The 21,258-nt window shown below is 46.7% G+C and overlaps 1 protein-coding gene across 1 annotated transcript in view; it reads right to left on the reverse strand.

Moving 5' to 3' along the window:
* SPEN (spen family transcriptional repressor) overlaps positions 1-21,258 on the reverse strand; it is a 66,891-nt gene that overhangs the window by 486 nt on the left and 45,147 nt on the right. The window contains 10 exon segments of the mRNA XM_035901876.1: positions 948-1,106; positions 1,636-1,830; positions 2,691-3,104; positions 3,696-11,622; positions 14,178-14,278; positions 15,915-16,028; positions 17,245-17,358; positions 17,904-17,989; positions 17,992-18,025; positions 20,423-20,574. Coding sequence (XP_035757769.1) covers positions 948-1,106; positions 1,636-1,830; positions 2,691-3,104; positions 3,696-11,622; positions 14,178-14,278; positions 15,915-16,028; positions 17,245-17,358; positions 17,904-17,989; positions 17,992-18,025; positions 20,423-20,574 — 9,296 coding nt within the window.

The raw sequence follows: 21,258 nt of genomic DNA on the forward strand, positions 1-21,258 counted from the left end.
ACTGAGTCCTAGCTCTTTACAACCCAGGAGACAGATGAAATTTGAGTGGATCTGGAATAAATGCTCCACATCGCCAAACCCAAACATTCTGTCTTTATGTGGCAAAGAACAAGAAAACTCCAGGTGTCCTGGATAAATCAGGGTATGAGGGAGAAAATGAGGACTCTGCTTCCAACACAGAAAAAGAGTTGGAAAACAGTGTGCCCAGGTGGCCAAGAGGGCCAACAGCATCCTGGCTTGTATCAGGAATGGTGTGGCCAGCAGGAGCAGGGCAGTGACCATGCCCCTGTCCTGGGCACTGGTGAGGCCGCCCCTCGAATGCTGGGGTCAGGGTTGGGCCCCTTCAGCCTGGAGAAGAGGAGGCTGAGGGGAGCCCTCATCGCTCCCTACAACTGCCTGACAGGAGGGGGGAGCTGGGAGGGGGGTGTCGGGCGAGGGGAAGCAGCCTCAAGTTGCCCCAGGGCAGGTTTGGGTTGGGCACTGGGAAAAACTCCTTCCCCAAAAGGGCTGTCAGGCACTGGAAGGGGCTGCCCAGGGAAGGGGTCAAGTCCCCACCCCGGGGGTATTTAAAACCCGGGCAGACAAGGTGCTTAGGGCCAGGGTTTAGTGGAGGGATGGCAGGGTTAGGGGAATGGTTGGGCTTGGTGATCTTAAAGGGCTTTTCCAACCCAAATGATTCCGTAATTCTATAGAACGGGCCTGGTTTGTTTTCAGCCGGAGGGCTGCATACAAACTGAACATACGTTTGCGGTTTTTTTATTTTGGCTTTGCAGTTCATCAATTACATTGGTGTGGTTTGGTATGCAATGTAACAAGCCAGCGGGGTAAACCCGGGAGGTTTATTTTAGCGATAAAAACAGGCACCTCAGCCACAATCTTTGCAAAGACCTGGGATGCATGGCTGTTGGTGCCATCATCCATCAATTCAGTTTATCTATGGCCAATACCTGATTCGAGCCGGGGTTGGGAACATTGATGATTCCTGCAGCTTGCTTGGCCTGCAGGTAGCTGATGAACGCAGCCTTCAGCGACTCAGTCTGATTCACGACGTCTTCCTGGTCTCGGCCACAAGGCAAGGCCAGTAGTAGGCAGTAATCACTCTCCACCTGGGAAAAAAACACAGAAAATACAGTAATTAAGTCAAACGTTTGCTGGGAACAGGCCCGTTCCTGACACGTGTTCGTTATCTGCAGTGGAGAATCCTCTCTTTGAACTCTTTCCAAGTGACAAGACCTGAAAGCTCGGCCAGCTGAGGCGGTGAAAAGGACTGAAAACTACGGATGTCCACGGCCACCTGAATTCCATTTTCCGCCTTGCTCAGATGTGTCAGAGCGAGCAGGAATTTCTTCCAGGGCCGAGGAATGAGTGACTTTAAAGGTTTCCCAACTCCGCCATTCCCTTTTGCTACGAATGCAGAGTAACACCTACTGCTCACGACCTGCAGTCTGTATTTCACACTCTTCGGGATGAAGGAATCACACAGCTATTACCAGAATCCCAAAATAACGCAACGCAAGCAACGAGAGTGGAAGTTTGTGGGAGAAGCGGTGGGGTTTTGTTACACAGCTGGTAAAAGGGCCCAGCTTTCAGCATGTGGACATTAACGCTTCCCAAACACCCGTCCCTACCCCTCACCATCATCCTGCGTGCGACGCCCTCCAGCTGCGAAGCCTCCAGTCGCATGCGCTGAGCAATTCTCAGCGGCGGTCCTCCCTCCGGCGCTGGCAGGGACCGGTGCGCCAAGACGTTATTACCGGAGACAAAGTGGAGCTGAACGGCAGCCGTGTCGTTTTTTAGAGCCAAAAGGCCCTGCCAGACAATGGGGTATTTCTGGGAAGAGAGGGAGAAGAAATATTAAACGCAAATGAAGGAGGGGGGTGGGTCTTAAATCCCATCTGAGCTGCTTGTTTGCCTCTGCGACTTTCACGGGCCATTAAGACACCACCGCTTTGCTTTAAGGGCTTGGTACAGATGTGACATTCCATCACCCCCCGCACACGCTGGTCTGGGCCTGGGTTAGGTCCCGCTTAATCAGTAATTCGGTCCTTTTTCTTCCAGCTGGCTAAGATGCCTGGGTGGCTGCCTTCATCACAACATCCGAGCAACTTCCCAATCTTTCAGCCTCCCACACAGCGTGAGGCAGAGCGGGGCTGTTACCAAACGCTATTTTCTCTTTTACAAACGGGAGAATTGAGAAACAGAAGCAGCGGGAGAGCTGCTCAAGGTTATATGGGAAATACTCGGCACTGAACGCAACTCTGGGTTCCTTGTCAGTGCCTGCTCCTCACTCCCCCTCCTCCTCAGTCTCTAGGCTTTGGGAGAGTGGTTTTTTTTTTCCTTTTTCTTTAAATTAAATACACCATCACTATTTCCTGCCCATGAGGAAAACCTTCCCAAGAAACAGCTGACTGTAAAAACGATGCAGCACTGCCTGCCCGAGCCTGCAGGCTGTTTGAAACTAATGAGAGGAACAGGGGCTGCTCTGCATTAACGGCACTAGAAAATGCCACGTAAATGTGAACACAGCTAAAATTCACTGGGGACAGAAAGAGCCTGGAAAGCAGACGATTGATCGCCTTCCTCCGCATCTGAAGCGTTTGATGCAAGAGATTTTGGTGCTGGATGTGAGATGAGCTGTGCAAGAACCTGATTATTTTTCCCTGAACGAGGAGAGCACGAGGGACACTTACCGTCAGAAGCTGAACCATATCCACAGGTCTCTGTGAAACGGGGTGAGGAGACGGCTCTTGTTTGAGAGCAGACTGGGGCTCAGGGCGATTGAGGGGCAGCCCCGGTGGGGCCCCGGGACCCGACGTCGTTGGGATAAACATGGATTGCTTGGGAACCGCCTGAGGTTGGTGCGGTGAAGGAAGCTCCTGTTTCATCGAAATGGCAACGGGCGAAGGGTAGGAGGTCTGGCCCGTGTCTGCTTGTGACCTCTGAAGGTGGACGTGAGGGTCTATCGGTGCCGCATGCCTATTTACAGTGGGGTGGTGACTCTGTTCGGGTCCTGCTGCTGGCGGGCCCTTGGGATCCTGGGTGATCTGAGGAGTCTTGCTGCGTACTGGCTGGCTGGGATGCGAGTGTTCACCCTCCGGCAGACCCTGGGAAGCAAGGCAGCATGGGAAAAAAAAGAAAGATTTTAGGCCATGGGCATATCAGAACTTGTTAATTCAACGAGAATGCTGCCAGGACAGCACCAGATTGCCGGTGGAGAAACACGAGTGCATCCCCACACCACCAAACCAGCCCTGGACCAGCCTCCCCTTCCAAAGCCACCCCAGCAGCCTCTCACACCCGAGAGCCGAAATGCGTCCCTTCCTGAACCCTGCCCCAAGCCCACCCTTAGCTGTGCCATCCATCCAAGGACGTCTGAGCCACACACTGCCTTGATGCTGACAATTCTCCCCCCAGCACCTCTATGTCTAGAAACCCGTAGGTGGCTTCACAACTGCTGGTTGGAATCCTAGGGTAGTTAAGAAAATGGGGTTTTTCAGCTTCTAAGCAGTGTTCAAACCCCACTTCCCAAACAAAACCAGCTCCTCTCGTGCTATGAACTTAAGTAGGGCTTGGAGACTCACCACAGAGAGCTAAACTCAGCTCCTGAGGCCACGCAGAGCCACGCTACAGCTGTAATTAGCTCAAAGAACTCCAGATTTCAGGTAGAAGGAGAAAGAAAGGGGTTTCATTCTCACCTGAGATGGGGTCATGCTCCGGGAAGGCAACCCAATCGGTGAGGCACCCGGGAACTGAGGATGCCCGAGCTGTGCCGCTGTATGGTAATTCCTCATGTCGCCGTACACAGACCGATAATCGTGAAAGGAGCTCCCCGCAGGGTGCATGATCTGGACCCCGTGCGGTACCACCACCGGCTGCGTCAAAGGCAGTCCAGGCAGCTGGCTGCTGGAGGGGACGCTGAGGAGCCGGGGTTCGCTGTGAGGAGAGTGTGCCATCTTGCCTTCGGAGGATTTTGGCGTCTCTTTTCCGGGCTGCGGGGTCTTACTGACGGGGGGAGTTTTCACAGCCCCTTCAGGCGTTCGGGATTGTCTTGTTTCCGAGTGGTGCTCACCCACGGCAGCCATGTGCGGGTGCATGATCATCCGCACGTCCCGGGGGACATTGTACTGGTCGAGCCTGATGCTCGTGGGGTGCATGCGGTAATCCGGCTGCATCACCAGCACGTCAGACTGAACAGGGGCTGGTCCCCTGCACACCGTGGTGTGGTGGTAGTGCATCTCCTCCTCAGGGGCATGCTGAGAAGACAGAGGAGGCATGACTATGTCCCGTATCGGAGCTGGCTGGGGCGTGCTGGATCGCTGAGGTTTGATCTCTATCTGGGGTTGCAGAGCAGCTCTGGGGGAGTGGAGCGCTTCCGGGCGGATGCCGTAAGGGATGCCGGAGAGAGGAGGGGTGTTCATTCTCACCTCGCCTTGGGACAGATGGCCCAGGGACACAGTCTGTGTTACGCTGTGAGGGGGCATGATAACAGATTGCTCGGGGTGCATGCTGGATATGTACTGAGGAACGGGAATTCCCGGCGCCAGCATGACCGGGGTACTGCTCGATAAAGCCGGAGACGAGGTACTGCCAGGATGACAAGCCCGAGGGAACGGCGACGGCGAGTGCCCGCTAGTACGTGGAGAGTGTGGCTCCTGTTTCGTGACCCCCAGGTGGGAAATAGCCCGGTCAGTTGGGGTGCTGGGTCCTGAGCTGACGTGGTTTGCTTCTGAATGCATTTTCCCAGAGAGGGAAGGGTGGTGAGGACTAACTCCAGGACTCAAGTTGGAGGGTTGCAGGGTCTTGGTCTCCACTTTCAGAGCAGCTGGATCAGACAGTTTTTTGTTCACAACCATCTGGTTGGGGACGAGTACGGGTGGAGTGTTTACAGTCTGTGTGAGGACTTTACCAGGCTGAGATGCTGAAGTCTGGACAGAAAGGTGGGATGAGTCAGGCTTCTCCAGCACAGCACGCTCTTGTTTAATGGAGGAGATGACAGGCGACGTATTGTAAGCTTGTGTTCCTAGTACCAAAGAAGAATGGGTGGAAACAGTCCCGTAGCCCGCCGAGGTTTGGGAGCCTTTCGGCGTCGGCTGAGATGGCGTGATAGGTTCCTGTTTAATCTGAGACTTGGACACAGACTGCTGAAACTCTATGTCAACAGCACTGGCTGGGGGAATCTGGCTGATCTTGGCACTAATTCGCTGAGGGCCTTCTGTCTTCTGCCCAGAGTAACTCAGAAGCACTACACCTTCTGAGGTGTTCACCCGCAGCCCCGGACTGGACCCAGTCTCTACAGGCCTCTCCTCAATAATAGACATCGATCCTGGATGAAACCTACTGTTATCGTTTGTGCTTGACCTCTGCTTAAATTTCGGCGAGGGGGCATTGACAAGACACGTCTGGGTTTGGGGAGCTTGCTTCACCAAGGTGATCCTTGGAGCCTCCTCCAGATCCACGCTGTGGGGCATCCTGCTTATAACAGAAGTGGCTTTGGGAGCAATCACAGTACTTATCTTTTCTTTCTCGCTGAACACCGGTGCTTCAGCCACCGGTGGGTCCAAGGCATTGGTGACGGGAACTGCCGGCTTCTCCTCTGAAACCGGTTTTATGGCCTCTACTGCGGGGTGGAGGGGTGCCTCCTCCAAATGAGGCGCACTCACTGGCTCGGCGTGCGTCGTCGTTACATGCGTGGAGGTTATGCTCGTCGCCGAGACGTACTTGGGCTCCATGAGTATCTTCCTCAAAGTACTGGAGTTTGTATCGATATCTGACGCCTTCGTGTCCGGTGGGAGAGCGGGAGGGGGCGTGGAACGGGCACGGGGCTCCTCGTGCCTTACCATCCACTCCGGCACCTTGGCAGCACCAGAGTGAAGGGGAACGATTGTGGCAGGCACCGGGGTGGGCAGCTTGGTGGCTGCTGGAGGGACAGCAGGAAGGGCAGCATTTGGGGCGCTCGGTGGCGTGATGGGCGTGTTCTCCATGGGCGACCGTATCTTGAACCCACTCTGACTCCCCTCGTCGAGGGGAACTGGTGGGGCAGCCAGGTCCAGGGGAGCTGGAGCGGGCGCTTTCGGAGAGGTGCTGCTCTCAACGACAGTTTCGTGCACAGCCACGATGTCAGTGACTACAGCCTTGCTGACATCAGAACTGCTTGGCTCCACGGACACCTGAGCTGCAGTTTTAATTTGCTTTTCCTCCTTCAAGGCTTCTTCGGGTTTTGTCTTTACTTCATTGGCGGGAGGTGACTTGCTCTGCACCCTCTCTGGCTCAAAGGCGTTGACTTCAGCAGTGTCGCCCTTTCTGCTTGTGCTCCTTTTGCGCCTTTGCCGTGTGGTTTTCTGACGGCCCTTTTCCTTCCGAGCAACTTCAGCCTCCTGCAAGGTCTCGGCCTCCTGCGCAGAGTTGGAAGATTCGCTGAAGCTGACTTCGGCCTCCTTGCTCTCCGTCTCCACCACCGATGGGGCAGAGCTGGGAACCGGGTGCACCGTGGGCTCGATGGCAGCCTCAGTTTCAAGGATATTATTCACTGCCTGATCAGTCTCGGGCTCCATCTCCTCCCGAGGCGAGGGTAACACCAAGGGCTCTGCAGGGATTTCAGCTTCTGATTCAGCAGGGTATGTTGGGGGTGCAGGAAAGCTTTCCGTCTCCCCAGAAATATCATTGATGATGGAGCCAATGGCCGCTGCCAGCTCCGTTTCACTAGCCTGATGTGCGGGTTTATCTCCTTCCTCCTCCTGACGAACTTCAGGCACATCTGCCGTTGGCTCTTTGTAGGCAGCAATCGACGGAGGAGTTTCAGTGAGTTTTGCAATATTCTCCACAGCCTGCTCGAGTTCAATCTGTTTTGCTAACTGGGCAGCTTCAGGGGACTGCTTTGGTTCCCGCATCACCTCTTTTTCAGTTTCTGGGAATGAATCTTCTACCTCATTCTTGGCAAAATGGGGTGGCAAGATGTCCTCTTTTGTGGGGCTCTTCATTTTGGATGGCGACACCGCCACCGGCTCCGTCTCCTCCTCAGTCGGCCGCAAGGCACCCTTGACTTCATCTACGTTGAGGCGTATTTCTACATTTTTGAGACACACGGATGCTTTATCTACGACAGTTTTGGTATTTTTGTACCTTCCCCTTTTGGATTTCGTAACCTTTTCTGGCACCGGCTTCTTCTCAATGATCTCAGCGGTGGGGATTTCTAGCTGGTTTTTCTCCACATCCAGTTCTTTCCTATCACGTTTCTGCTCGCTCACTGCCAGCTCTTTCTCAGTGGCTTTTGCTTTATTGCCGTTGTCACTGATGCTCGATTCCTGACTGCTTCTTTCAGCAGCATCTTCAGATTCAGCCGAGGCATCAGCTTTTGGTTCATTTTTCCCTTTCTTCCCCTGTTGGCTGGTAACAGCTGATGAGTGACTGTGTGTTAGCTTCTGGGATCTAGGAGACCTCCAACCTTCTGCAGGCTTAGGAGCTTCCACAGCATCTTTAGTGTCAGTCTCCTCCGCCTCTTGCTGTACCGGTTCTGTCTTTATTGGAGAGATGTCCTCCTCCGGCTTACGGCGGGTTTTTGGAGGTCTTCCCCTCCTCGGAGTCGTAGGAACAGTTGTCACCGTTTCCTGTGGTTCCTTTTCCCCTCTCTTCCTGGTGGATCTAGTGACCTCCACGGAGTCCTTCACCGGAGATGGGCCTTCATTGTCCCCTGTGGTAGCGTAGACTGACCTTACATTTCTGCGTCTAGTCCGGCCTATTGGCAAGCTCGGCTCCACGTTTTCCGGCTCTGCAGCAGAACTAGGGGATTTAGCAGCATTCCTTGAAACCTTCTCCGCCTCCACTTTCAATTCAGAAAGCTTCTGTGTCTCCCCACGAGGAGAGCTTGACCTTTTGAGTTTTTCACGGTCAATTCTTTCGCTCTTCCTCGTGACGGGCTTTTCCGTGACATTAGCTGCAGCCGACTGCACAGGAGTCTTGGAGCGTTTACTCTTGTAGGACTTTTTATCTTTTACAACAACCGGAGGTTCGACTTCCATATCATTGTCAGAAACGGGCGGCAGGACCTCAGCAGCTGCCTCCACCTTTTGACTCGCACTAGCATCAGCGTTGGCAGAAGGCGGAGGATTCTCTTCTTTAGATTAAGCAGCCTCATCGGGCTTCTGAACTAGTTTGGGCGGAGGTGGAATCGACGGGGCAGCTTCAGGTTCTGGATCTACACTAATGTCTAACGAAGCTCCAGGAGTAGGAGGCTTGGTATCCAAGTATGAAGGATGCTCTGTTGTGACAGCGTCTTCCTCCGGTGCCAGGGTTGTAGCAACAACTTCTTTACTAGCTTCTATGACCGGTGGGGGTTCGGTTTGCTCAGGTGGTTCAGTTTTGACAGGAGCAGCAAGTTCAGGAAAGGATTTTTGTTCCTCTGCTGTAGAAGCAGGTTCAGATGGTTTTTCTTCTTTTACAGAAGCTGTTTCCACCGCTACCTTTTCGTTTGCTACCTTCTCAGAAGCAACGGGTGCTGGTTCCTGTGGTAGGACAGCAACTGAGGAGGGACCAACCACTGAGGAAGTTTTATGTTCTGGTTCTTTACTATCAGGAACCGTTTCTGGTGTTTTCGGCCGGTTTTCTTTATCTTCCTGTTTTTCCACTTCTTTTGGTTTCTGATCTTTCTCCTTTTCTTTCTGCTGCATTCGCGTTAGTTCAATAAATCTACTGTGGAAGAGAACCACCGGTTCTTGCACCAAATCGGCCGCGCTGTTAGTCCCATCAGAGGAAGACTGTCTCCCGTACAATCTACCTGAAATGAAGTCGAGATCATCGTCTTTTCTCTCTAAATGCTGCAGGCGTTTGGAGTCCTGTTCAAAGATTGAACTATGCAAAAACCGAGAAGCGAACAGTTCCTGTCTCTCTTGTTCCTCCTCTTTATGATCTTCTTTCTTATCATCCAGTTTTCCACCTTCTGAATCAGTCCTGATTTTTTTCTTTTTCATATACCAAGATGGAATAGGTCTCGGAGCCGAGTCAACCTTCTCTTTGTCTTTATTGTTTCTAAAACTAGCAAATCTTGAATCCCAATCTAGAAAGGACCAGTTTTCTTCTCTGGATGAAGAGAGGGATTTAGCTCTTTCAAGCAAGGCCTTTGTGTCTGGTGTGATTGTCTTGTCCAAGGCGAAAGAGTAAAATTTGTTTCTTTCTAAGGAACTTGACAGTCTTTCCTCTCTTTCACGTAACTTCTCTTCTCTGTCCCTTAATAAAAAAGACAACCTGGAACTCTCTAACAAGGACGAGGCTTTCGGGGAATGGGGCTTATTTTCACTGTCATCATCCGAATCTGAAGGTACCTCCCCGGGTTCCAGGTCTCGGACAGACCGCTTGCGTATGCTGTCTCTTTTGACAATGCTGCTTGGAAAGCTGATATCAACTCTCCCGGGCTCCTGCTTCACTTGTGTTTCCCACCTACTCGAGTCATCTTCCGAGCTCAGCACAGATAGTTTTATTTTAGCCATTTCTGCCATCTGCTCCCTTCTGCTGGAATCATAAGGATTGAATTTCAGCGAGTCCTCCCTCACAGTCATGCTGGAGTACGAAAGACCTTTTTCTTCTATTTTAGGTGACTCTTTGGTTTCCTTTAATGGCATTAACCGTGGAGAATCAAGCGTGTCATCATCTTCATGAAAAGGGAAGTGTCTGATACTAGGGGAGCAGGACGTCCTTTCGGAGTCCTCACTCACCTGACGAGAACTTCTGTAGTTTCTTTCTCTTTTAGTGCTAATTTCGAAGTCAAACTGGTCAGTCTTTTTCCTTTTACTTGGTGGAGAGTCATCAGTGACGTCTTGAGGAGGTTTTCCCACCTCGTGGACCAAGCTCCGTCTTTCATATTCATCCACATCTTTCTTTGGACTGCCGAACTTCTCAGACTTTGCTATCTCCATTTCCAGCTGCTGTTTTAACCTGCGACTTTGCTCCATTTGTTTCCTGTAGCTCTGCGTGTGGTCGATGTCAATGCCAATCTTCTCCTCTGTATCAGTTGACTGAGGTTTCTCTTGGCCAAGTTTATGGTCATGCGTGTCTTCAGGAAGACCTGAGTAATTCTTCCTTGCATCCTCTCTCTCTGTTCCTTGGTCATCTAGTAGCTGTACCTGTTTATGCTGGGGTTTTACTGGATTCAATTTTTTAGAAGAGAGTTCCTGAACTTCCACTGGTTCATCGGCTGCCTCCATTAGTCTCGCCTGCAGATCTAGGGTGGGACGCATGCCAATCCCACCAACATTAAGAGTCTCCTGAATTTCTTTGGGACTAGTAACAGGAATAAGTCTTTCCAGTTTGAGTTTTTTAGATTCCCTTTTAAGCATCTCCTTCCTCAGGGGTTTTCTCTCCAATTCTCCTTCCCTTAACACTGTCGCTTCTCTAGACGAAGCCGTTGGTTCAACCTGCTTTTTCGAAACCATGCGTGCATCTTCCTCATCTTGGCTGCTCCTTTTTACCTCCGGTTTTTGCCTGTCAGGCTTCAGATTTGCATCAGCAAAACGTCTTTTACGAGCCTCCAACTTGTCTAAATCTACCGTGTTGGCCCCCTCAGAAGTTTGCTCGGTCTTCAAGTGCTTTTTGGGCTTCAGTTTTCCCTCCTTATCCACCACTTCTACGTGACTGGCAAGGGCTTTCTCTTTTTGTACCTTGGTTCTGACAGGTTCCAGTTTAGACTGATCGGACTTGGTTTGCTCAGCTTGAGATGTCTGTGTTTTTTGTTCAAGAAGCGGGGATTTCATAGTGTCATTATCAAGCTTTGTTCTCAGTTTTTCCAAAGCAGGCTGATCAATAACTTTCCCTTCCTTTTCTTTTACTCGTGTCAACACGACGCAGGGCATTAGATCCAGGCGGTTTTTAGCTGTCCCTTCTTTGTCACCTCTCTCTTTACTTTGTTTGCTATTGCCCTTCAATTTTTCAGGGCTGGGCTCTCTCTCATTCTCTTGATCCGTTTCGGAAGACTGAGAGCTGGGCGAATGGATTTTTGCTTTTCGTTTTTGCTTATCAGTTTTCTCCTTTTCTAATTTCTCTGGCTTTTCCTTTCTCACCAAGCGTTTCTCCTTGTCGACCCTCTCCTGGTCAAAAGCACGCTCTTTCTCTGTTTTTTCGGTTTTTGCGTAACGTTCCACACGAGCTTTGTCGAGCTTGTCGTATCGTGGAGGAGACAGAGAGCTGCAGCTGCCACTGCGATCCGATGACCTGCTGTAAATCCTCCTCTCCGAATCGCTCTGCAGCCTTTCTGATTGTGAGGGAGACGCTCCAGGGCTCTGTGGACGCCTGGAGTGCGTTGGACTCTGGCTCCGTTCAATCGGTCTCCGTTCATGGTCTCTGTCCCGATCAGATTCAAACCGTTCCCTTTCCCTCTCTCTCTCCCGTTGCCTGTAACTGTACTCCCTTATGTCTTGCTCATACGGATCGCCCCTGTAATCCCTGTACTCGCGTGGATCATCGTAGTATCGTGGGTCATAGTAGTCTCCTTGGTAGGGATCCCACTCTGCGTAAAATTCTCTGCCTCGAGCTGGGTATTCTCGCCGAGGATCTTCAGGATACGTCCCTGGAGTCCGAACAGTCTCATAGTAAGTACGATCAGGGGCATATTCATAAGATCCTCTTCTTTCATCTCTGCTAAATATAAGAATAAACATCTTAGCTTTCCTTCTCAACCAACGTACTGCACTACGTTCTTTGCTATGTCGGGGAATCATTTTATGATAATTTCTTTATATGTGCATCAAGGCAACTGTACACAGCTGCATACAGAGGCTTAACAACAATGAATCGGTGCGCAGTGGATTAAATGCTTTGTTAGCTTATCAAATACCATATGCAGTTAATCGGCCATTCCGTGACAGCTCTGCCACAGCTCTGCTCTATCTTTTCACCACCCTCACCGCTTCATTTTTGCCAAATTTGAGTACTGCAATTAAATTTGAGGTAAAACCTACACTGCACTTGTGCACCCATGTGCAGCCTGCCATGGTGAAGACCACCCCACAGCAAGAACCTGAAATCTACCTCTGAAAACATGAGTCAAGTCAAAACTCAAGGCTGGAACCTCTCCATTACTAAGCAGAAAAGTGGTAGTAAGATTTCTTTAAAAATGCTAAACCTTGTAAGTGGTCATTTAATTCCAAAATTAGCTCTTTCGCTGCATGTGACATGCTGACGTTGCCTATTTACAGACCAAGTTAACAAAAAAAAAAAAAAAAAAAATCAGTTTGTTTATGAGTTCAGGTGAATTCAGGGGAAGCATTCAGCAGAGTCAGTCAAGCAATTAGTGTTGTTATCTCAATACCTCCAAACAGCAAAAGTAAGCCATTTGTAACACTGAACATGGCTCTTTGGCAGAAGGGTGGCATAGAGCTGGTGCTCCAATTCTCCATCATTACAGAGTGGTTTGCAAACCCTATTTCACATACGTTTATTTGGCTTCACAGTTTATGTTTTATGTCAAAATCGGACAGCTTCCACGTTTTAAGAAACATACAAAATTGAAAAAGGAACACAAAGAAACAAAACAGGGAAGACAAAAACCTCAGGCTGCAAGTAAAGTGGGACATTGTGAAAGGCGGCTGTGAAGTTAAATTCATCATGGGTTTTTCAGGGGTTTTTTTGTGGGGTTTTTTTTTTTCCTTTGGGTCCTATTCAGACTGGCTACAACTGCAACCTAAGAGAACCTGGCTAGTGCAGACCTTAGCATCACTGCAAGGGACCGTGAGCTGCCAGGAGGAGCTGGGAGAAGGACAAGAAGATGCAGAATTACAAGACTCACTGCAGAGCTCGCTCAGTCACTCTGTGATTCATTATTCCTAAGTATCTCATAACGATTGTGTGAGAATAATGACAGAAGAGGAAAAATAAGACTAATGTGTACCCAAGCATCACATTGTTCCAGAAATCAGTGTTCTACTCAGGATTATTTCACAGTGAAAACAAGCCCAGCTGACTCCCATGCGTTAGAAGACATCCAATAATGCACTTCTCCTTTCTGAATTTAGTGGAGTTCAGAGGAAATTATTACTGACTGCTTGCTAGCACATCACAACATCTGGCAGGGACTGGGGAACGCACACATTTATTTCCGTTATGCAAATCCTGATTGCTAATTTCTAAACCCTTCTCGCTTTTAAATCTAGCAATTTTGCATATATGTTAGACCAATCTATTTTGCTGAAAAAAACCATTGAATTTATCTAGCTCACAGGTACAATCAGTGTCATGCTGGGCTTATTCATAGGTAAACCAGAACCCTAACAATTAAGCCAGCCTCGGAAGGTAATAAAAATGCACCCACGCAAAAAGAAAATGCTTCCCTTTTCAGCCTTCAGCGTAGTCATTAGTAATAAAAACACGGATGTTTATTCAGTCACTGGAGAGAAAAAAAAAAAAAAAGGCACAAAATGCAAAGTGCTTCTGTGCCAGGCTGCTCTAAGCCAGGCTCTGCAGAGGTTACGTGGCTGTGCAGGGGGAGCACAAGCCCTTGCAGCACATGCGAAACAGCCAGACACCATCATGACAGATGCTGCAGAAGGACATCAACACAGAAACATATTTTTCATGTCAAATAGCCAAAAAAAAAAAAAAAAAAAAAAATATTTGCAGGCTCATATGTATTCTATTTTTTATCAATCAACTTAACAAATTAAGCCGTTGAAAAGGGGCAGGTGAAGACCAAATTCTCCTGTCTGCTCAGCAGATGAGCAGCAGTAGTTTATCAGACTATACATACACCTGATAAAATATACATTTCTCTTGAGAGTATGGGAAGGCGTTACAGATAAGCTACTCTTTGCATTCCTAAGAAATGATGAATGACTCACAACTGTGTCCTGGTGACCCATCACAGTAACTGGATACTAAATATATACAGCACGCAGACAGTCGAAACTTCCACCTAAGTATAAATTTCAGTAACCAACTACAATTCAGATGTGTGATATCCTGTCTGCTTTGATCTGCATGGTTTAAGTCTGACCACTTACATTTGTTTAAAAAAAAAATATTGAAAAGGCTAAAGACAATAAAAATATGCTAAAGTGTTGTTAGTAAAACTTTAAGAGAAGGATAAAGTTGAGAGGAACTAAACTAACTGTTTGTTTAATAATTATGGCCTGAAGAAAGTTTAATTGCACTGAAGATGATGCTGGAAAAGTAAAAGACTGTAATATATTGGCACATACCTTCTTTCCGCCAGCATTTCATAAAAATCTCTGATATCTTGACCCGTTTTCTCCATGGAATGATAAAATGCCAATTGACTTTCTCGATTTGCAAAGTCCACCTGAAAAATAAAGGGCACATCGCGTTCAGTGAGATAAACACCCATTTTGACAACATTTCACTGCAGAGTCTGAAGATGGGAGCAGAACTGAAAACAGGGATGGTAATATTTCAAAAAAAAAAGTCAGATGCTTCTCAGTACTGGCCCTACGCATCCCCGGGAATAAAGACCTTTCTCTCTTAACTCAGTGCAGCTGCGTGGAGCTATATAACTACCCCCTTACTGGGTTAGGTCGTTGTAGCTGCCACACCAGAGGCTTCTGTTCAGTAAACCAGCAGGAAAAATACACATTATTATCATGGTATTGACGTTTTTAATACGACAACTCCAATTACAGTTCCAAAGTCCCTTTCATCCCAACGCAGTGCTGCAGCAGGTCAGTATTACTAATCTATTTCAGACTCCACGTTATTTGCCCAGCAAGGCAACAGCAGGGACAGGAAAGGAACCGAGCCTCCTGAATTGCAGCTCCCTGTTCTAGCTACTCAAAGAGTTGATGTTTTCTAGCCAAGGGTGATAAAATATTAAGAAGCTAATGGCATAGCCGATGCAAAAAATTAAAGATTAGAATGGATTTAACTACATCTATGCCACATAATGCAGTATTTTTAACATTCTAGTTCCCCCCCCTTTTTTTTTTTTAAATCAGCCTAGGCACAGACATACAGGCATTAAGGGTGTTGCTTATTCTGAAGTCGCTAAGTAGCAAGACCCCCAAACACGAGATATGAACCTTTTAAATGAGCACACATTTTATTGCATATAAAGGCTACTTATATTCAACCACCACGCTTAGAAACTACAGTATATCCAACCCCTAACCCCAATGGGTGTGAAGCTGCTAGGTTAATACACCAGATGAGATCATGCTTGAAATCATTACCCACTCTTTAGGAGAGAAGAAAGGAGGAGGAGGAGGAAGATAATTCAGAGGGTTGGCTGACACCTCACGTCCCCAATTAGTGGAACTGATGGGACAGTCGTAACAGGTATTACCACATTCACCCAGATCCAAGACATCCCTGTAAATGTTAAGTGGTGCTCCAGGAAAAAGTACCTCCTATCTATTTTTTTAAGTAGCGTTTTTAATTATTATTTTTAAAAATCTATTACAAGGAAGGAACTGTCATTGCAAGAGCAGACTGCGTGCTTGGGTTGCCATACCCCACGACTACGGCCCGCAAGCCATCGCAGATCACCTCGGCCAGGCCAAGAGCCTGGACATCAGCATGGAGCAGCCAAAATGCAGTGATATGTTATCCCGGAGGAACTCACCCCCTCAGATTTCACTTTTCTAACATGAAAACGGACAAAAGGTTGCCGTGGATTTGGGTAAATGAGGTAGTAACACGGACACCAACACTCAGGAGCTTAGAAAGACAAGTTCAGTGAAACAAACGGCAGAATACTGGAAAAGGCTTTGTAAGTAACGGTTAAAGATACCCTAACATCTTGATAAGCCGAGTATAAAAAAATTAGTTTCAGCCTTTGATGTCTGGGACATGTATGTCCCACTAAGTATTCCTTTTGACTGGCAGTCTGCAAATGCCAGCATTTAAGGGGTCAGGCCTAAATACAATTTGTTCCTCTTTTTTTTTTTTTTGTTTTGTTTTGTTTTGGAGGTCATTCTGCACACCTTAATTTTATTCCCACCGATTTTCCTCCCCTTGGTCTCTTTTACAGCTGCTTGTGCATATTCAATCTCATTGTAGAGAACCAGGGCCATGCCTTTTAAGCGGTCAAACACCACCTGTAAAAAACAAAAAAACAAAACAAAAACCAAATAAGAGCCTCATCCACAGGACTTAATGTCAGTCCCAACAAAATCCTAAGTCATGAGGATACCAGTAAGAAAATAATTTTTAGCAAGGTAAATTTCCAGGCTTTTCTGATGAGGCATATTGTAATGAAGAGACAATAAAAGGACACGGGACTGCTTTGAATTGTGGATATTGTGGCTTGAGGTATATTATGCCTTTATTTTGTTTTTCTGTATTTTACTTTTAATTTTTTTTTTCTTTGGTGACTGAGTTTTGTAGTTTCTCTTTGTTTACTTTTAGTTGTTTGAAAAATTTCCAATGTGTTTTAGGGGGGAAAAAAGGTAAAGGGAACATTTAATCCCAAAATGGAAACAGTTTTTTTGTTATCACAGTCTGCAGTACCACTCGTCAGTTGCTAAATGCCCAATTTCCAAATATTAGCTTCCTTTAGCAACATAAACTTATTATTCAAGCAACAGCAGCTACAATAAAGAATGTCAAAGCTGCAACACAAACCCACAAAAATCCTTTAAGGAGGCAAGACCCTGATCCTGCGAAGATTTACACATGTTGCTTAACTTTAAGCACATCAATGTCCAACAGAAATTCACGGGACAATTCACACACTTAAGTTTAAGCATGTGCATAAATCTCTAGCACCGACCCACAGTGGGGCAGGTAACGTGCTCCCAGTTGTGTGATACGGGTACACTGCACAATCATTGACTTCCTCTCTTCTTTCACATGTGTTTGTCAGCATGACTATCCTAACTGCTTTTAAAAAGCCTTTTTTTTTTTTTTTTGGTCTGATGAAAAAAATTCATATAGTTATGTCTAATTATGTAATTAGCATGCATGAGTGTAACTGCGTAAGTAGACTGCTGTTCCTCCAGTGTTAGCCTTCTAAAGAAATTTTCTTGGAGAGAGACTGTACTGCACAAGAGCAACAAATGGTTTCCCATACTCGTTATCTCGGCTCATTCAAAATACTTTTTTTTGTTGTTTTCAAAACCACCAGAAGCGACTGCTCTACATTATTGGATCAACAGGATGCAAAGCTACAGAGCCCTGTCAGCCAAATTACACCCCAAAGAGAATTTCTCTACCTGAGCTATAAAGCCCTGGACAGTCGGGGTTGAAAGGACAGGATGGGAAGAAAGGAAGACAGTAACAACTTCAAACCACACGCCAAAGCCTCCCACCTACCTTTACCACAGGCCCATATCGGCAGAAATGTCGAGTTAAATACTGATCCGTAACGTTTGTAGAAAGACCATCTAACCACACGCAGTTTGTAGGCATGCTCTTTCCAAAACCCAGCTGAATACAAAAGGGCAAAACTTCCATCAGTACAGTTCACAAGCGTTAAACTGAACAGAGAAGGACTAATTAAAGAGTTATTTGAAGAAAGCTATAGTCATTTGTACCGATTTTCTAAAATTAGTGTCTCGCGCAGGTGCAAGCAAGACAAAAATCAAACAGCAATTAATGAAAATAATTCTGCATGCTTAAACAAATACAGTATTTGACAACATTTGTTTCTTCTACAATTTGAATGCTTCTGAAAAGTGACAGATTGGCAGCTCTGGGGACTGACAGCCTCTGTTTATCATCAGGACCAGTATGGCCTCGCCAGACGCGGACCTTCAAGGCCTGGGAATGTCAGCCTCCAAATCTACTCAATCCTGGGGCTCCTTGGTGAGACAGCCAACAAAAATGCTGATTAATCCCAATTATGGTGGTGGTTGAAAGCACCACACTCAAATCTGACCTGCACGTTAAAAAACATCTTTCTTCCATAAACTATGCTGCTGTAAACCTAAGTAACAAGGAGAAGGATACAGTCCACGGGAGGATTTCTTTACCTTGAGCCGGTTATTTCCAAGATATTCTCCATCCATCTTCTTAATTGCTTTACACACGCTTGCAATATCACAGTACTGCAGAAAAAATGAGGAACACCGTTCACTTTCTTAATGTCGATATCCTGGGGAAAAATAGAACAAAACAAAACAATCGACAGTCAGCAACAGGCTGAAAAGGACAATCAACAGCACTGATTAGATCTAAGTGGACTTTTTGAGAGACGGGCATGGCACAGCAAGCACTCTTTAATTAATATTTTCTTCAGAGAGAGGATTTAAACAACAGTAGACAGTTAAAAACTTCACTGTTCTGCCGTATCGCATTCAAGGGCAAAACTAAATCCTTACTGACGCAGGGCAAGCTCTTCATAATGCATATTTAAAATTCAACCCCACAGAAGTAAGCCTGACCCAATCAACAAACAGTAGTTTTCATTTGTTAATACTATGTCAAGAAGAGACAACTCAGAATCAAAGAAACATGGGATCAACAAACAGTAGTTTTCATTTGTTAATACAAGAAGAGACAACTCAGAATCAAAGAAACATGGATTAATTTTCACTCGCAAAGGCTCAAGAGAAAACAGCTTGCTCCGATCCTCATTTCTGAGCCAAGAGGCAAGCAGGGTTTCTTTTCCAAATAAACATGATCCATCCTGTTCCTAGAAACAGAAAGTGATGCTGGACTCCTCTCTTGAACCAACTTGGCACTGACTTGGCAAAGGCAAAAAAGATCCTCAACTGCTATCACTACTGGTATTTGATCCCAAGCCACCACAGGCCCATTCAAGAGTAAGCGCAGTCACGAGAAAGCTACGGAAGCCTAATAAAGGCTGACTTTAATCAATTTAAAAACCCAGCAAGCTTGGAGCTGACATTTGGTTAACATTCAAGCTCAGCGCTAGTACTGGCAAATGTATTGAAAGCCTCTGAACAAACTCATGATATTATGATTCATTCTGAGCTGAAAATAGAAGGTGGAGTGTTTCATTTTATTTGTTTAAATAGCACAAGTTTCCTTTGTGAGCTACATGCCAACGCCAGCACACAAATTTAAGCACAAATGTTCCAACATCCAGGACAGACTAATTTCATGGTTAATAAATTTAGGGACAAGGCAGCAGTTTGATACGGTCTCACCCAAGAGCTCTTTATCTGGGAAAACAGAAGTAAAGAGGGAGATTTACACAACTATTAAGACTTCTATAGCCCTGGCCTAATGATTTAAGTGGAATACTAATAGAGGACTGCATTTCCAAGAGTGTGAAGTAGCACTGTTGCAACCGTGGCGAATTATACTTGACCACTCACCCTAGGCAAGCAATTCCTTCTGACAGGCAAATAAAATATCATTACTTTGCTCACTGCCCATCAGAAAGGTTATAAAGCTGTTCCCTTTTGCACCTGAGCTTGTAAGTTTTCATGGAAACTGTGCAAGGTGGCACTGCTGCCAAATTCTGGCTGATTAATAATGTTGACAGGACAGCACTATTTCACAGAAAAGCCAATTTACAAGACAGTGCACTACTACTGATAAGCATCTTTATCGGGACAGCTCTGCTGGCATAACATTAGAAAAGGGTTTGAGCTGCAGACACTGGATGAATTAATAAATCAGTGTTGATGTCAAGGACACAGCGGAGACTGAGTCCACAAGAGCTGCCAGACATCATAAAATTTAAATTTTGTATTTGTCCACATCATATATGGAAGCACGCCTCCCCTTCTTTTTGGAGGGGAAGTATGTATGGGGTTCCTGGCATGTGCGACTGATACCTCAACGGTTACAAGAATATTTCAGAGTAGAATGAGTAAGGGACAGCATGTTCCTAAGCAGCCACAGTTACCAGTGAGTATGTAAACTATCAGTGCTGAAGTCCAGATTCAATTCATTAAACTGACCGTGGAGAGTTACTTTACTTTTCTGGAAAATTTTACTTAAATGCAACAATAAGACGCGACAGAAAGTGGCATGAGACGAGGACAGGGGGGTGACTGCTGCTCTATCTCATTCAGATGTGCCTGCTCAGCTGAAAACCCAAATCCCACACATGCCACATCACTAATCCAGCTGCTCTGCGCCTCTTCTGCCCTATCGTCACGGCATAGACGGGGATAGCTGATGGCTACTTCCACATGCAGCAACGAAACCTTTTGTTTCAGAAATCAAGAGGAAACTGAGACTTCACACAGTTGTACTGATTCAACATGAAAATAACACCAGGCGTATTTACATCCCAACTACCTCGTTGGGCTTTTCTGCAAACGCTCTGAGCAGAAGACGCATTTCTGGTAAATGCTCCTAGGACCGCTTCTACTGCTAAGTTATCCCCACAAACACACGTGTGCTAAGAAAAGTTTTCAGGTATACTCTAGCAAGATGAATGACTCAGATTATTATATAAAGACTGAATTATCAGTTATCGACATTACAATTTACCACTGCTCGTTAGCGTTTTACAGGTCTGTACAGAATGAACGGGCAATGACACCCTACACAGCACAGAGAGTTCACGTACCACTATTCCACCAAAGCGCTGGAAGATGTTGCGAAGGTCATGGTAGGTGGTTGTTTTCTCCAGGTTGCCAATGAAGAGAGTTCTTGTTGCTTTTGGGTGAAACTCATCTATCCTTTCATCCAAAGGACGAAATTCATTCTCGCTTTCTGTTTCTAGAAGCAAAAGAGAGCAATAAGCTTGTAACACACGGAGGTGTTTTTCATGTGGGTTCGGTTCACATCGATTTGTTTGTTCAAGTCTACTTCCTGACAAGCAGATATGATCTGAACGAGAGTAACCAATGTCTTTGACAAATATGTAGCGCTACACTTGTGAACTGTGCTGTTTACACGGAGTTTGAAATCTCTGCATCACACCGCTGGGTGAGTGCTGAGGAATTTGAGCATCCTCAGTTGTAGCTGCATAGCTGCTTCTCTAGAAGCTTTTTCTTTTAACAAATATTAACGCCCACCATGAATTCAAATAAGGCTTCATTGTACTTGGGGAGGAACAACACATGGAAGAAGTTTGTTTTCATAAATCAATTTTTAAACAAGCAACTGAAGTGCAGACTGACAACCATGCGCTCAATGCTATAGCTTCCACTGGTCAGTCATTTGGGCTATGCTGCCTTAGCCTCAAAAATGCAGCCATCGTTAGCTGTTTTAATTAAAAGCAGAATACCCAAGCCTTTGAGGACTCAGTGCTATGCTTACACCGCCCACTGGCTTCTGCTCGGCTGAGACATGGAAGATGAGACCATTTCTTCCAGCAGCCAGCAGAACCCACTGTTTGAGAGGACAGCAGGTTTCCTTCTCTGAGGTTTCGGACTGGAACTCTCTCCCTGTTTGACCTAA

Source organism: Egretta garzetta, unplaced genomic scaffold (genome assembly GCF_000687185.1).
Source record: "Egretta garzetta isolate BGI_Z169 unplaced genomic scaffold, ASM68718v1 scaffold69, whole genome shotgun sequence".
NCBI lineage: Eukaryota > Metazoa > Chordata > Aves > Pelecaniformes > Ardeidae > Egretta > Egretta garzetta.